Source organism: Melospiza melodia, chromosome 1 (genome assembly GCF_035770615.1).
Source record: "Melospiza melodia melodia isolate bMelMel2 chromosome 1, bMelMel2.pri, whole genome shotgun sequence".
NCBI lineage: Eukaryota > Metazoa > Chordata > Aves > Passeriformes > Passerellidae > Melospiza > Melospiza melodia.
Genome location: NC_086194.1, coordinates 5,169,357 through 5,187,567, shown reverse-complemented (window position 1 = coordinate 5,187,567; position 18,211 = coordinate 5,169,357). Strand labels below are relative to the sequence as shown.

The following is an 18,211-nucleotide window of genomic DNA, read 5'->3' as shown; positions in this document are numbered from 1 at the left end:
CAGCTGAGCTTTTGTGCTTCTGCCAAGTGCCCCAAGCTGACAAACTGTGCCCACCCCAGACACTCATCCTCCCATCCCTGAACTTTGCTCTCAGCTGCACCATTCCTCCACAGGACACCCATGAGGAGAGCAAGGCCCTTCACCCCTGACCCTTCCCTCCCTCTCAGCACAACACTTCCCTGGGATGAAGTACAAGAAAGAGCTCTGAGGAGAACTCACCCGTGCCCAGGACACCCCACAAATGCAGCACATGTTCCTCCTGCTCCTGCACAAAGCTCTGCTTGTGGCTGAGCTCAGAGCAAAGCCACTGCTTCCCCTTGGCAAGGCCTGAGCTGGCAATCACAGCTCCAAAGGAACAGGCTCATGTTGATTTATCCACTTAGCACTGCTTTTCAGGGAGTAGGTGCCTTTGAGGAATCCAAAGCAATTGGTTCCTCTTTCTGCTTCCCCAGGAGAGGCACCAACTTTCCAGGAAACTTAACAAGCAGATTAAAGAAGAATCCTTCTAAACAGGAAAGGATATTTGAAGAGGAATAAGCTATTCATCTCCATGTAGCATACTCTGACTAAAAAACACTCTGTGAAAATAAATACAGCCTCAAACAATATATTTTGCTTACTTTGACAGCTCCAGCTCCCTTCCTTGCAAACTTTCACTTGTGTCAAGTCATTTTTCACAAAGGAAATAAATCAGCAACTTTGGAGTTTTCTGTGGTTCTCTGTAGTTCTCTCTCTGACAATTAAAATTCACTACACAGGATCAACTGGCACCAGAGGAAACCAAGGTGGAAAGCAGCAAGCAAGGGCTGGTAATCCATCCCATCAGCCAGACCTGCCCCAATCCACCACTCTCAGAGGAGCTGGCTTTGTATTTTCTCAACTAAACTGTTCAAAATATTTTGAAGCCGTTCCCTGGGAGATCAAGAGAGTAATATGAGAAATGTATACAAACATTGCATATTTAATATATATTTGTGTATGCTACTGGAGTACAGGAGGCAATGAGACAAAGTCTGGACCAAGTTTACTTAAGATCCTAGACCTAGATTAGATTTTTGCCATTTAAGCAGCCCCATACTACAGAAATTTCCAGGCATTTGGTGACAGTTAACATTTTATTATTATTTTCTAAGAACTTCCTCTCTCATTCACTACCACAATCTTCTTCCTGGGCTGGGAAACACAGCTAAAAAAAAAAATAGCTGAAGTCTGTCATGTGCACCAAAGCATAAAGAGGGAAAATAAATAATCACAAACCTGATGTGTGCAATTAAACATCTCTGTCAGCCAGTGGATGTATAATACAAGCAGATTAATCCATCTCTCAACTGTGTAGCACAGCTCTGAATAATTAATTGCATCCCAGCCCACGATTTTCAGTGTTTTTACATTATTACCAATCAGAAGGAGCAGCAGCCAGGCAGAGTTTCCCTCCCACCCCCAAAGCCCCATTTCATTTTCAGCATTTTCCAGGCTCATCTCACACTGGCTACATCAAAGCTTGGTTCCTGCTCTCCCCCAAAGAAGGCACCAACATCCTGAAAGCTCAGCCCATACAACTGTTTAAAGTGATAGTGGCAAATCTCAGGGGTTTGTGGTTAAAATGCTTCCTGCAGAACTGAACCCAAGCCAATCCTACCACCCATCCACAGCCTGCTGCAGCAGGGCCAGTGCAGGGGCTGAGGGCTGCAGTAAGGCAGGGATCCCACTCAGGGATCACTGGGCAGCTCTGCTCTAAAACAGAGTAGGAAGGGATAAAATGCAGCAAAACAGCCATTTTTGTGTGGTAAGCTCAGCTTTAATACCATTCCCAAACCTGCCATAACTGAACCCAAGCCAGTTCTATCACACAGCCACAGCCTGCTGCAGCAGGGCCAGTGCAGGGGCTGAGGGCTGCAGTAAAGCAGGGATCCCACTCAGGGATCACTGGGCAGCTCTGCTCTAAAACAGAGTAGGAAATGATAAAATGCAGCAAAACAGCCATTTTGTACAGTAAGCTCAGCTTTAATACTATTGCCAAAGCTTTTGGGAGAGTTTGCTGCTCTTCAAACACAACAGTCACAGCAGGTAAAGGTTTCCTCTTCCCACCTCCCTAATAAGATTGCTAGCCCCAGATAACAGAGCTACAACTGTGCTTCCCATATTTTCCCCAGCATCAAAATGGTACTGGAAGACTGCAAATAAAAATCTCAGTGATTTGCACACCTCTGTAATAATTTCTCTGGGCTGCTCCATTCCCTGTCTGCCAGCAGCCATGGGTCACTTGGTACAGACCCCCACAGATGCAGGGGGTGATGAGCAGCTCTCCCACCCAACCCCCTCAGCCTCCATGGCCTCAGTGATGAGAGACAGCCCTGCTGCCAATTCCCAGAAATTCCTCTGCTTTCTGCTCAGCTGTGGAGAATGAACTCCCGACAAAAACAAGTCTAGACACAGGCAATGGTTTGGAAATGGTTACATGCTCACCCAGGGTGAGATATTTTTAATATCTGTATTGTCAAATACCAAAAGCAAATAGACTGGGATTAGCTCTAAATGCCTCCATGGCTTCCATTAAAGGTTCTGACAAATGTTTTCAGTACTTCTACAGGCAATAAAAGAAACATTTCAAGGCTTGCAAAACAGTCATAAAAGTGCAATGAAGTATAATCTAGAATCATAAGCAACCTATTAGTCTCCTGTAAGTCAGACATACTTCTGGAGATCAGCTATTTTGGAGGAGGGTTTATTTGCCCAGTGACACACAATTGAAGTTGGAATTAATAGGAGCAGGTAAGGCTGTGTTTTAGCTACCAGCTCAAGTTTCCTAATGGTATTTTCTTTTCACATCACCACCTTTTACTCTGTGTTTATCTGCCCCTGAGGCTTGCTTCAGAGGCACTTGCTCTCAACTACCAGGATTAAAATGATGCTTTATTTAGTTTTACTTCCTACATGTTGACATGAACTCCAGAGATAGCAGAGCAGCAGAGTGCTTTCATGTGGCTACCTGCAACTTCAGAGGAGTCCAGAGGGCTGCCAGCATGGTAACCCTGTTTGAGGGGAATCACAACCATAGGAGAAGTGGGGAGGGAAAGCATGGCTGGAGCAGAAAACAGAGCAGGTCAGATGTGATCACCCCTTGAAAGCACCAATGCTCCAACTATGGCTGGCAAAGATCTTATGCCATGAGATTTCAGCTGGGAGATAAGGCATTAAAGCTGCTCTTCATCCTTCTAAAGCAGGATTTAGAGCTCCAGTCCTATAGGCAGCCACAACCATTCACATTCTGCTCCAAGAGAAATTTTAACAGTTTAGCTAAAAGGTTGTAAAACTGACAATAATAATTCATTTGCCTTTTGAGGTGGCAACAGAACTAAAATAAAAACCAAACCCAAACATGTTCTTCTATCAAAATTAACTCAATAGATATTTTTTAAGAAGGTGGGGGAAAGCACAAAATCAGAGATTCTGATTCAGCTCCCACTCCTTGGATTATCCAGTTCAAGCCCTTGCCTTAAGTGCTACAGGAGCTAAACTGGCACGAGTAGAGAGGAGTTAGATTAGCCCTAGAACAACAGTGGAAAAGAAACAATTCTGAAAGGGATAAACCCAGTTCATCCATTAAGTAATCTTCAGTGATGGGAACAAAATAGTGCCCTGGCAAGTCATTCAGCAGTTGTCCATTTTAATGGCTGCTCTTCAGCCTCATGCAGTCATTCCTTCTTTCAAAGTCTTCACCATTAGTGACAATGTACTGAAGGAAGCAGGTGTTCCTGAACTGTTGGAGTGCAGCAATTCCTACATGGCCATTTTTAATTGGTTTCAGCCCAAAGGCAGATGGGTGAGTGGTGCCTCCTCTCACAGACACAAGCCAGCCAGCTTCACCCACATCCCAGCTAACCCATCACTGATCCAGCTGTTCAGATCAATACCAGAGCTTACAGCTCAGCAATGCTTTCAGTGGAATTAGTGCCCACAGACAGCTGCAAACTCTCTGAAATTCTTTACATGCACCATCTCATGCTCATCCACTCCAAGAGAAGGATGTTCAGGATTTCGTCCACCATTAATTCTGACGTTCATAGTGAACTTTACACAAAAAAAAAAAACCAAAACAAAACCTAAACCAGTGCAGTAATTAAGACTTCTGTTGTTGCTGCTTTGATAAACAATACAACCAAGCTGCACCCAGCACAGGTTTAAGCCTTAAGCTGCAATCCCAACATGCAAGGAACGTGTAAGTCAGCAGATCAAATAACCATGCAGAAACCACATATCATTTATCAGATTCCCTGGCACTGACACTTGGGCACTTATTTTCCCTGGAGCAAGCATGAAGGTCTCAGGCCTGGAAATGGAATTATAATGGCAATTCCCAGCAGGTGACAGGCATGGATGAAACATCTGTACTACTTCCACAGCAATCTGCTGCTTTGTCCCCAGCAACCCTATAGTCTGGTTAAACCACTGGTAGGAAGTGCTCCATCAGATCAAAGGCAGCTCAATATCCTGTCCAAGTCTTCAAAAGAAGGTGTAAAAACCCTATAAAAAGCAGTTACACAATTATCTGCCCAGAGGGTAGACTTCTGACTAAGCCTGGGCAGTTAACAGTTGGCTTATGATTTAAACCAGGGGAGTTCATAATCCCTTTTTTAAATCCTATCTAATTTAACCTTCTCAACTATAGGTTGATTTATTTAATCTCATGCAATGTTTGATCTCCATGCTATTGGCAGCAAGGTCCCTGGGTTATTTCCATGAAATTCTAAAGGACATTTCTGTTTAACTGCAGCTCAGTTTGTTCCCTCAGCCTCCTCACCTGCCCTGTGGCCACAGCACTGAAAGAGCAGCACCTTCACCTCTTGTGTGCAGCCTGCCAGGCCCAGGGCAGTCAGGCTGTGGAGCAGGGAGAATTTGCAATCTTTCTAGGAACAGCAACACCACATCTCCCATGCCCTTTCCTGAGCCTGTCTCCTGTTGAATCATCCTAGGGAATAAACAGGCAGCATTTCCCCTAGCTGGGAAAGCCCAATGTGAAATATCCCATAGCTTCTGTTTCCCTCTCTGCTGTTCAACATTGCTGGGAACTGCTAAGCTGACAAGCCACATCATCTGCTACTCATGGAGAGAAAAGTCTCCATCTGGATGAAAGAAAACTTAGCTTTAATTACATGAAAATGAAGTAGAGTTTGTAGGACAGAGGGGGGATTTAAGGCCTTTCAGATCAGTAATTCTTTAAAACAAGAAAACATTTATACAAGAAAAAGGTTGGAAGCATGGTTATTTTGAGGCAGATGTGACACCACTGTTTCAAGGATTGGCAACCAGCATCCCGCAATGGAAAAGAGAGCAAAACACAGCTCTGAATGGTGTGCAGCTGTGAAATACAACACATGAGCAAGCAGACTGTTTGCAAACCCACAGCAGTGTGGTTGTTAACTACTGTGGGTTGCAAGACAAATAAAAAGTGGAACTTCAGCAATAAATCAAAAAGTCCAAGGCCATTTGTAGACAACAATACATATATTTGTATTTGTATTTGACCACCTCTCCCTGCACTCCACTCCCAGTCACACCCCTGAGCAAGAATCCCCATAAGCTACACTGTGCTTTTCTGTCAGCTGAATCCCACAGGCAGGCTGGGAGAGACCTGTGAGCATTCAGAAATGTACAGGAAAAAAGCTGAAAATGAGGCATGGAAATAAATTCCTGACAAACACCACCTAATTCAGTAGCTGGGTTAGAAGGAGGCACAACTCTGCACAGCATTACTCCTGCTGTCTACATTCTTTACAGCAATTTGCCCTTGACTTGGCCTGCTCATGATTCAACAAAGCTGGCCCTTCCTGCATTTTCCATACCCCAGAGCAAGAAATAAATTTAGTGCATTAACCTGGAATGTCATACAGTATATGCCAAGTGTGCAGTTTATTCCTGACCACCCACACAGCTCAAATGTACATTGAGATAAAAGGATCAAGATCAATACCTTTAAAGAGCCAAGTCACAGCACTTAGTCTAAGCACAGCATCTCCAAAGCAAGGATGTGATCCCAGATTTCCTGGCCTTGGGACACCTGCTAGGCTTAGAGGAAGCTCAAGGCCACTCATCCATCCAGCTGGTGATAGAAACACTCTGCATTTCCCACTCCAAACTAACCTTTCTCTTCTCCTCCATCCCAAGAACTACAAATGCAAACCCCTAAGCAGCACAGACACTAAAAGAGGTGTACAAGAACCAAATCACCTTTTTAAGGATGGTTTGCTGGTCTCCCTACCCTCTCCCAAGCAAAGTGAGTCTGTTCTACCCTCTTGGCTATGCAGCTTCTGGGAATAAGGAAGCTTGCTTCAACAGAGAAATGTGAGGCACTGCAGAAAAATAATAATAAAATCATTTAAGCACAATTTTCCCTTTGCTATCACACTGCCCAATGAGTGGACAGTGCTGTAACCCAAGAGCCCTCACCTGACCCCAGGCAGGAAAGCAGAGTTCACCATAAGCTGACTGCTGTGCCCAAATGCCTTCAGAGCAACAGAAGCCCCATGAAAGCCCCAGTTCTGTGATTTTAACTGCACTGGGGGAGAGGAGAAAGCAAGGCAGGGACACAACATACCCCAGTGTGAATTCATCACATCTGTCTTTGTATTTGCTTCTTTAAACAATTGTAACCTGCAAGCACCTACACTTAACTTTGGAGGTTTTTTTGTGGGGAAGGCACAATCCTGCAATACAAAGTCGTTGCTCATAAAAGTTAATTAAACTAATGGGGAAAACTGCCATGAAGGGAGACTACAAGACTGCAAAACTTGAGAATATTTATTTTAGGGTAGAAGCAGATATGGAAACAAGATGAAAAGAAGTGAAGCACACAGAGCTGGGAAATCAGGAACTTCCATTCTTTTGGCTCTTGCACTGAGAAACACTGGTGATCAATAGACTGACAAATTCAGAACAAACCCAGGGAAAACACTTTTTCACACAACACAACCACCTCAGCAACCCCTGCCCCTGGAAGCTGCTACAGCTCAGAACCATCTCATGCCCCTCCACCCTTCCATGACTTTCAAATTCAAGAACACTGACAGCTGCACACTTAACCCAGAGAAGGACCCACACCAGATCCAGTCACAAAAGTGGAAGCTCTGGAGAGCTGACAACAGCAATACATTGCAGACCCACCCATAACAAGAAAAATAATTGTGAGGAATGGGTCAGCCAGAGACTTCAAATGTGCAATTAGAAGTACTTATCTAAAATTACACATCAAGTCTCTACAGTGTCTCTTTCTGAAGCTGATGTTGTTAGTCAGAATTGGCAATTACTCAAAGAATCCCAGTCTCAATTACTACACCCTGACAATGCACTCAGGAACACCACTGAGGCAGGGCAGTATGGGCAAGCCACACAAAAGGCTTGAAAAGGACACCAAGGGTTGGTATAAGGACAAAAAGACCAAGTGTGAGAAGAGATCTTGAAGCCCTACAGCAGCATGAGCCATAAGAGGATTTGAACACAGGCCCACACACAACCCTGCTCAGGAGCACTGGCAGCCTGAATGGGGCCCTTCCTCTCAACCAGGGCAGATTTGCACATACCCATAACAACAAAAATACCATCAGATACTAGATGGAAACTGGAACTGTGGCTCAGGTGATCTACTGAAGATTGTACAAATGCAGAGGAAGCAGGACTCCCAAATTCTGTTTCTGTTCTACCTTCTAATTGCAAGCACCAAAACAAGTGCCTGAGGTAAACTACAGCAGCTGTCGAGGGGGGACAGAAAGACAAGGCAGGATTATAAAAATCCTAGAGAGGTGCTTCAGAAGAAAAGATGGTACCAGGCCTCATCTCCATAATGCCAGTATTTACTGTGGAAAATTTTGCCCCAGAGATCTCTTTCATTCTAGTAGAGACACCTCAGTGTTCACAGGAATCTCTGTGTCTGCCTTGTTTAAATTCAGAGACCTCCCAGATGTGAGGTGAATGAGAGAACCACTGCACTACAGAGGCACCAGCTCACACACAAAGAGAAGAAAACCAAACCCATCAACACAGGAGCCAGATAAGAAAAGGGAAATTTCAGTTACCACAGCTACTGCAAAATTCAGTTTTTCATTGAGACAACCTTGAGAAAAGAGACACAGAGCAGCAGAAAATTACAGCACTGCAGCTCCAAAGGACTCTGTCTCCTTTCCTGAACTCAGAATTATGGGGATTTCCATATGGCAGCTTGCAGTATGTCAGTGATCCCTTTAGCTGGCAACAGTACCAGAAAGAGATTAGGAACAACAGCTAATTCATTCAGTTTTTCTCTTTACAGGTGAATGGGAAAAAATGTAAAGAACTGCAGGAAAGGAAAAGAAAGCAAAGCCATTTCCTTCAATGTTAAATGTTCTGAAAGCATGCAGCTCTGGATCCCCCTCAAACCTCAGGGCTCTTGTGGGTACAGCAGAGCTTCACACTTGCACATTAACTCAGTTCAAAACAAAGGGATTATACAAAGTGCTGAGCTCTAAACAAACAGTCTGAAGTTTTGCAACAGTTGATCTTTTTAACATTTTAAGTACCATGTCCCACAACCAGGACAACTGAGCTGCCAATTATGAAGTCAGTCGAGCTCCCTCACCTTCACCCCACTTCAGGAAAGGTTTTAAGGCACTTGGCAAAGAGATATCTCAGAAATAACTGGAACACAACCCCCAGACAATTGTGACTGCATACCAGGAGTTCATCCATGCTCGTCTGACACTTCTCCAGGTTGATGCGTTTGATCGCCACCTTCTCCTTCTTGGGAGCGCAGAAAGCGGCCTGGACCACGGCAGTGGCTCCGCTGCCTGGGGGGAAACAGAGAGTTACCAACACCTCACACACTGCAGCACCCAGGGAGGGAGGCCAAACAAACCCTGAGTACAGCAAAGACAGCAGAGCCAGGGGAAAACCAGTGAGAGCACTGCAGGCATTCCCACTGCGCAGCTCCCTGGGCAAACTGAAGGAAAACAAGCGGATCTTTATGGTCCCTTCCAGGGATCATTACAGCTCTGCAGCCCAAAAACCCTCCCCAGACTCCAGCTTCCTTATAAAAGAGTGATTCTACTCATGTACTTTTAAAGATTTGTCACTGAGGTCACACAGACTTCTAACCTGATGTGTTCACCCAAAGTGTCAGAACAAGCCACTCTTTGCTACCAACGCTAATGAGATTTTTTCAAATATTTTTATGCACTAACTGCTGTTCTCATCTCTCTTCATTTTATGCAAAGACACGAGGTGGGTTTCATTCAAACAGGTTCAGCTCCAGCTCTCACACTGCCTCAGTTTCTGGGCTGAAAACCACAGCCCCAGACCATTTAAATTCCAATAGGGAAAAAAAAGCACATTTTAACATACAGCCCTTCAAACTGCCACAAGTAGGGACTTCTGCATTTAAAGTACCCAGCACCATCATATCCTTTGGCATGCAAGGGAGTTTGCAATAGTGAGACTTAAAATCTATTTGATGTTAAGTTCACTTTTGTTGGCTTCCAGAAGCTGTTGCAACATTCACCTCTCATCAACAGGACACCTTGTTGTTTTATTTTCTACCTTCTTCATGGTTCCCCACATTTACACACTTCACTGGAAAGGAGTAAATCCACTCTAATAAAATAGGGGTAGAAATGTGGAATATAGCTCAAATGTTCATATATGTGGAAAATAGCTCAAATGTTCATAAGGCAAATACCTAAAAAATTTTAATAAAAATAAAGAGAAATTAAAACAACTATTCTGCATTTTGGTGTAACACACCTATTTTAGCAGATTTGCCTATTTTTAATACTATAAAAACTACTTCCAGATTCTGTAATTCAGGTAAAGCACATTTTTGCAAGCTTTGTGATTTTTTCTAGTACATTCACATGAACTGGGAGCAAAAACTTTCATTTTCAAACAAAGACTACTGAAGATCCCTACAGTCACCATCAAGTGTCTTCTTACACCAGGTTCCAGGTGAGGGAAAGAGTTTGAAACTCAGCCCTGAAAGACAAAGGAAAACTGCACCATTCTGAGTCAATAAATTGAAAAGCCCTGAACTGTGGGACTCTGCTCCTCTAATCTTCAACCAGCACCTGCTGCAGTGGGAGCTGCAGGACTTTGACTTCACTTTATATGGCATGGCCAGTGCACCCTGGACATCAGCATCAGCTTGCCAGGACTCCCTGTACTCAGGAGTTTACATTTTAATGGCAGAAGCGTGCAGAACACAGAATGCTAATGTTGCTAAAACTTTATTATTTCCCAAAGCAAATGGGTTTTTAAGAAGTTCAAGACTGAGGCCATTTATTACTTGCACACATATTGTTTTTCAGAGACTATTTACAGCACAAGGCAAAACAAAGTTATTAGGAAAAGGACAGCAATAACAGCAAGACTATTTACAAAGGGCTTTGAAAACAAAGTTTTGAGTGCTGTAAGCAGGTTCTAGAGCAAATAACAGATGATGGAGAGGTCTGTGCAGATATTTAACAGAAAGTGATCAGAAAGAGCAAAGAGGGGAGGTTTTGACAGCAGAGTTTGGTCAGACTGCCAGGAGCAGGGCTGAAATACACAACATTAAGCACAGGACAAACACCCCAAAACAAACCTCCATATGCACTCCCAGCAGTCACTGTGCCCAGCAGGTGCAGGAATCCAGCATGAAAGCAGCAGTCCCAGCACAAATGAATTCCCACTCACTGGAATCCTGGGTGGCCCTCACCTACTCCTCTCCCCTCAGTAGCTGCTTCTCTGGGTTTGTTTCTGCTGCTGCTTCGATGGGGGGAAAAGTAAAACCACAAGGGCTCAAGACAAAGAGAGCAACACACACAGAAATGGTGACATAAGGCAGGAGTGAGTTTGCACTTCCTAGCATTGCTGGTCTCCCCACAGCAATGGCCTTTTGGAAGGCAGAACAAAAAACAAACACTGTATCAGGTCTTTGGAAAGAGTTGGATCCCAGAAGAAATGTTGCTGCTGACACATCCAAAGTGCCAGTATTATGATTTCTCTCTTTGGATGTCTTAGTGCATAGTAATAGAGGCTGAAAACACAAGCCAGATGCTGGAGGAATCTATGACTGTGCACCTCAGAGGACTGTCTTGTCACACAACCCTTTTCACTCCCCAGCTGGATTCTCAGTGTGTATTTATACCTCTAAAGCTACCTGTCCTCATAAGCACAGTGCTCAAAGACTCTTTCTGGATATCTCAGACACTCAATAGTGTCACCATACTCCTGCTTCCCCCCACAGCATGACATCCCAGGATTTCTGTGCCAGTCAAAGCCAGTTTGTGTAAGCACAACTGGCAGAGGTGCTTCTTGCAATCCAGATGCAACATCATTACTGTGAACCAAGTCCTTCACAAGATGAAGTGCAGGGCTTTAAAGAAGTCACCACACAAAGAATAGCTTTGTGTTTTATTCTTTTAGGATGTTACTACCAGAAACAATAGATGCAGCCTAATTAAAAGCAGGACCACTCAAGCTCCTTTCCAGTCCTGGAGTCCAGGGGATCAATGCTCAGTAGGACTTGAGGGCAAAAACTGCTTTTCACTAAGGGCTGGACAATGTCCCAGCCTACAGGGACCCGATCTGTTAGGAGTGGAAGGCATTATTTGAACAGTAATGAAATCCCAAACTAAATCCTTCTGGGCACATGGCAGGGAATCATCTGAACTCGAGACTCCTCCCATTTAATTCCCTGCTGCTCCTACTTTTCTGGCAGCTCTCTTTAGTTCGATCACCACCTGCTCTCCCCACTCCCCCCTCTCCTGCTAATTCGTCATTTCTTTCAGCTCCTCTGTAGCACTAATTACAGAGAAACAATGAAATCTCAAAAGCGTATCAAGCGAGGATTAAGGCAAGCTGCAGCACGATGTGCCACAAGCAAGCTGCTCTTTGGTGGCAGCAGCAGCTTCTGGGACCAAACAAAGCCTGCTTTCCATGCTTCTCTGGAGAGTTCAGGAAACATGGCAACGTGGGCACTTCAGGCTTTGCAGCCACACAGTTTGTTTGTTAAATGCCAGGGTGGCAAGAGAAAGAAAGGAGAGAAGCTGCAGCAAGGATGCTGAACACACTGCTAAGTGAAAACAAGCATAGGGAGAGATGACACCAACAGAGAGAAAAAGAAAAAGCTCATTGAGGAAGTTATCTAAAGTTTAGGAGCAGGTAACAAATATGTGGGTGTTGTGGTGTGCTGTAATGTCCCATTTTGGCCTTCCAGGTCACTTTCCCAGGTGTGCCTGTGCCTCTCTCCCTTCCCCCTTGCCCCCATGCTGAGTGAGTCCTGTCAATCAGGCTGAACATTCCAGCAAGGCGTCGTGTGGTTGGTCAAGTTCAAAGGATGCCCCTCAGCCCAGGGGTCATTGGCCTGTCTGGTGTCATCTTCCCCTGAGACCCTGCCCCTCTCACCTGGTTGGTGCTCACCTGTACCTCCCCTCCCCCTGTCCCTGAGCTTAAAAAGGTGATCAGAGCATGCGGGGGGATTCTGTTGGAGCAGTTGCTCACGTTCAGACCTCTGGAACCATGGAATAAACCTCTGGACATTAAACCCTCCAGCAGAATCCTCTCCTTTTTCTCTTCACCATCGCCTGAAGCCATTCCTCCTGAGGTACACGGGGTTCCTAACAAGCCTGGACTTGTTCAGTGCCCAGCTGCAACCACCAGCAAGCCAAGGTATCTCTGGGGTGATACACCACAGCTGCTGCCTTTGGCCCGGCAGCGAGGGTCAGACTGGCCCAGGCACAATCTAACTGGGAATATTGGGAGCCTTATTCCAATATGTGGGCAACAGCAGGAAGAGAAGAGATTTCCTGGGCTGCTGTGGACAGGAAAAAGCCCAAGGGCAGTTTGTGCCAGGGTAACACAACTTGGACAAACCAACTCTCCCAGCAGTCCCGATGCCATGGGCAGCACAGGGTTAATTAAAGTTCCTGTGCTGGGTTCCCACTCACTCCCAGCTCAGACACCCTGATCAAGGTCAGGGCTGAGGCTCTGCCTCTTTCGGAGAAAATTTGCTCCCTGGTTAATCTCTCCCAACAGAACAGCTTAGCAAAACAATGAAAAGCAGGCACAGCCAAATGCTTGCTGCTTTATTCCTGAAAAGCAGGAGATCATTCTGCTGAAGGATGATGGGGAGGAAGGAGACCCCAAATGGGTATTAAGATCTGCTTAATACCCCCTGCTTTTGCCTCTCTAAGGCTCTCAGATATAGTTCCAACCCTTAGGATAGCAGCTGCAAAATTCCTGCATAAGAGGGTCACGACCTACTTTAGAAAACACCGCCTTAAGAGGGAAACATACCCTTTGTAACCCCTGCTTCTTTCATGTTTCTGCGATTAAATGGCTCTTTCTGAAATAAAACCGACCTCTGAAAGGATTAAAATAACTCAAATAAAAAAAACTCAAGCACTCAGTTACTGAAGCCTGATTTTCCAGGTTGTCTCCTCTGGATCCATGGTCCCTTCAGCATCCACAGCTCCAGCCTGAGCTCCTTCAGTTGAGACACACTCCCCATGAAAGCCCAGCACCAGCTTTCAAAGGAGGCCGGATTCCATCTCTGCTACACTTCCACAATTTACATGAAGCTTCCATTTTTGAAAATAAAGACAAACCTGCTGAGATCTCAGCTGAAGTTAATGGAAGCCAATTATTTCAAGGCTAATTGGAGGAGTGGAAAGACGGGACAGACCAGAGGACACAGCACGTCCCTACACACTTTGTCTCCAATTTAAGTGAATCTCTGCAGCCACATAAGGACATTGCAGCTCTCCCAGTAAGACTGGGATGAATTGCACCGATGCCTCTTCCCAGGCAAGTGCAACTGAAGCCAGAGATCCTCTTGGCAGGGAGATCTGCTTAAGCAATGAACAGTCATGCCAAACAGTCACAAGACAAGCATCAAATCCTGGCTCCAGGATAGTGTTCTCCTACCACGTGCAACAGCACTTTGAAGTAGTTACATGGTAGGAGGACTCACAACACAGTGTTGCCCCAGCCTTAAATTTACTTCAGGCACCCTCAGAGATGTGAAAGTTTCCCTTCATTGCAACTCAGTTGCTCACAAAGCTGTTACAATCAACAGGGGATGTGTTCCATAACAGTCTTGTAGCATCAGTCCTTACCCTGATCAAATAGGTAAGTATCAAATCTCTTCTGAAGAGGAAATATACTTTCCCAGGGTTAAATGAACATTACAAACCATTTAGGTCTGAAGGAACCTCTAGTCCATCCTCCTGCAGAAAGCAGGATCAAATCCTGCTTAGATCAGATTCCTCAGCATTGAATTCAGTCTAGTTTGGATTTTCTTTAACAAGAGATATTTCTACAATCTCTGGCTGTTTCTGTGTTTGACCACCCACATGGTAAGCTTTTTTTCCCCTTGCTAACTGATCAGATCTCCCAGTTTTTCCCCCAACCTTGGCCTTCCACCTCTGTACAATTCATCTCCATCTCCTCTAGAACTTCCCACTGGATAGCTGGGGACAGCAGCAACTCTTCTAAGGCTGGGGAAATGCTGCTCTCCACCTGCCCCATAAGTCACATTGCCAAGTCTCCTTCAGCACGGGGCAATGCTCAGCCAGACACCTCCACAGAAGCCTGCCCTGCACACACACGACCTCTCTATTTTTAAGCCAGATCTGGACTCCATCCTCCACTATCTGGAGTGCGGTGCCAGAGAGCCGCTGCTGACGCAGGCTCTGTTTGTCATTGTGCCCCCGGGTTTTCCTCTTGTGAACAATGCACACAAAACACTTCCCTGCAAGGCTGCTCTGCACCAAGCTGTGACTTTCAGGTTCCAGGTACCCCCAAGCCCAGGAAACCTTCAATGCTTTACAAGCCAGGCTGGGTATTCCTGTCTCTGCAGGCTCACTCCATCTCTGGATGCTTCAGCTCTTTGAGAGCCTCGTGCCAAAGAGCTGTGGGAGCCCTGCTCTGATTACTCATTCCAAGGACAATACAGCAATAAAACAAGAAGCTACAAGACTGGGAATAGAACTTCTTATGCATTCTTACAGAGCACAGGGAAACACACATCTAATTAAACCAGAAATTAAATAGTGGATTGCAAATTCAGACTGATCTTGCATTGTTTGGTCCATTTCCTATGAAGGCAAAGTGATGCCTCTGTTTTATGTCTCTCATGTGAGAAGAGTCCCCTTGCAAAGAATGAACTGCTTCTAAAAACAAGCTAGCAAAAAAAAAAAAAAAAAAAAAAAAAAGCCTACTCTGGAATTTCCAGCCAACTCAGCAGGGGGTGGGAATACTCCTTTCCCCAAGCAGGACTTGGTAACAAGAGTCCATTGGATGTCAAAGTCTTGCTGGCACAAGCCCCACGATTCAGGAAGAGTGAAGTAATGCAATGTTAATGCTCCTTGAATATGTTTTTCAAGCCATCTCCCCACTACACACCAAATTCTTACTACAAAATGGAAGATACCATCTACAATAACAGCTCCAAATAGCATTAATAAAACCAAAGGGAATTCATAACAGGACTCAGACATACTCCTAGTATTGCCACAGAGGGGGCAAAAAGTCTGCTTACCTGTGGGGAGGAAAATGCTTTCACAGCAAAGCTGAGAAAGCTTTGTCATCTGCTGAGCATGGGACTGCAGAAAGAGTGTTAACAATTCTAGGAGTGGAGTTAAAGCCCCCAGTCAGCAGGAGGATCACTGGGGGCTTCCAGCACTGCTCAGAGTGAGCTCAAACACCCAGCTGGCTCTGAGTGCTGCTGTTGGAGACACTGGGAACAGCAGCAAAACCAGGAAGGGAGAATTCAGCTGGGTTTGCTCTGTGGTTGGGAGGCCTGTGGTAAACTGAAGCAGCAGCAGAGCAATAATCCATGGCCAAGACACAAAAAAGTTACAAAAGCAAAGGAGTGAGCACAGCTCTCCTCCCACAGCAACATGGGAGTGCAGACATGCACCCAGCCTCAGGAAGCTCCCAGAGCTGCACCAGCACAGCCACACTGACACCTTTCCACAATTCATTCCCAGTACAAATTTACTGTGAATAGTGTTGCCTATTGAGAGAAGGACAGGGCTTTACATTTCTTTACAAGCTGAAGGATGACACATCCACAGCACAAGGCCCTGGTTTAAACCCTGGCAGAGGCAGTAAGAGGCCAGGTTTAACTTGGTGCACCTTCTCCCAACTCGAGTCATGCAGCGTTTGATCCACAGAAGAGATGGAAAGATACTGTGTGGAGAAGGGGGAGAGAAACACTTGCTAATACAGTGCAGAGAAGAAATAAATCAGAGAGGCATAAGCAAAGGCAGAAAGTGAAAGCAGATTTAACTGGAAAGTTGTGAGGGAGCCAAATTTAAAGCCTATATGGGGGATGGAGGAAAACCAGCCATCCCCACAGACATAAGTGCACACTACATATGAAGACCTGAACTGCATGCATGCTACAATGCTGCAGGCAGCTGAAGAGCTGAACTCTCACATTTACAAGGCAGTGGCTACCCTCATATTTCTGATGAAAAGGCTTTAGGAACAACAGCTCATCCCTGATGTAAATAAATCATTTTAAAACTTTGCATTTCCGTGTGGTCAATGTCACAATGTCACCCTGCCCTCCAGCCCAGCCTCACTCACATCCCTGCATGCAGCAGGTTCATTTGTGGTTCAGGCTCACCTTGAGCACAGCCCAGTGCTGGGAACACTCGGCTGGGTTCAAGCCAAAGGTGGCTGCAGGTACAGGGAGGCACAGGGCATGTGCTGGACAACACCCTGAGCAAGGCAAGGATGGGGAGGTAACAAGTCCAGGCAGAGAATTAAGACTTAAATACAAGTGACTTCCATTTCACACCAGCACATCTGATGAGTACAGTCTAAACCTTTTACTGAAGAATTGAAGGAGGAAGAGGAAAAAGCAGTTTTCACTCCTGAATTCCTGTTTCTTTCATTTAAATTGCAGGTGTATTGCTTTGCAATCCTCTCTGATCATTTCTTCCAGTACATCCACAGCTCAAGTAGTTTGAGATTCTGTGCAAGTTGTGAGGTCAAAGATTTCAAATAGTACTCACAATACAAGAGATTTCTGTTATTAAGACACCATTATGTGTCTTTCTCAAATATTGAGAGTCTTTGCTTAATTTATGTCAGCACCTGCAGTGTCCAACAGACAACTGATATTCCAGCATTAATCAAGCATGCTCAAAGAATTCAGAGAATAAGGAGGAGCATATTCTGAAAGTCTGCTATCCAATTAGAATTAGAGCCAAAACATTTGAACAGCACATAAACTTGCTGACAGTGAGTTATTCACCATCTTGACAAGAGCTCTCACAGTTGAGAATACCACTGAAAGCCACACACCATGTCCAGAGCTCAGAGGTTTGTGCCCATGTAAGACAATGTATTTCTCAAGATTCCTAGTGCTCCATGTACAGTGGAGAAGGATGATAAGGCAGCAAAGATCACACAGTGCTGCCAGCACTTGTTAAAACACGCTGCCCCTCCAGTGTCCATCAATACAGAAACACTCAGTGCTGCAGACCTATTGCCCAAGTCTTTAATTCAAGTCTCAGACTCAGGGGAAGGAATACAAACCCAAATCCAATCACTTGTAAGAAGTCCAGTGTTATTTTCAGAGCCATCAGGAACTGATGGGCAATACCCCCAGCTAGGTACATCTCCCATGGCCCCACTGAACTCTAAACTATAAATAAATAAATGACATTGATTTCTAAGCTGGAGAGAGGTTAGCTACTGTAATCTAAATGACTCAGTGCCAAGGTTTCTGCAGAAAGGAAGGGGAGTCTTGTGGAAATCTTCACCCCACCCCACACTACATTGTTCTCTCACAAATCTTTCAGTACCTCTTAGGCCCTGACCACAGAAAAATGTTGTCTGTTTTCCACCTTCAGCAAACATTCAGGTTGAGAATCCTCCCAGACTAAGCAGGGAAGTGACAGGCTTGGAGAGAAAATGGTCAGCCTGTCAATATAAAACAGGCCAGGACTGGAACACAGGGAGAGGAATAGTGTTGACCATGCAAAGCTTGTCAGTAAGAGACGTGACAAAGTTGTCACTGGGTCCCTTTGCTGTTTGAGTTCATCTGCAGTCACCAGCCCACACACACCCAGCCAAGGAGAGCTTTCCACTGCCTCCCTGTGAGAGCTGCAGCCCCCAGCATCAGAGCCCAACCTGAGCAGGACAAGCAAACAAAGACCAGGGAAAGCACCTGCCACAGAAGGCATCAGCA

General features: G+C 45.2%; 1 protein-coding gene across 1 annotated transcript in view; it reads right to left on the bottom strand.

The window, feature by feature from the left end:
- The window catches only part of OXSR1 (oxidative stress responsive kinase 1), an 89,122-nt gene that overhangs the window by 60,309 nt on the left and 10,602 nt on the right, over positions 1–18,211 (bottom strand). The window contains exon 2 of the mRNA XM_063176987.1: positions 8,704–8,816. Coding sequence (XP_063033057.1) covers positions 8,704–8,816 — 113 coding nt within the window. The remainder of the gene's footprint in view (positions 1–8,703; positions 8,817–18,211) is intronic.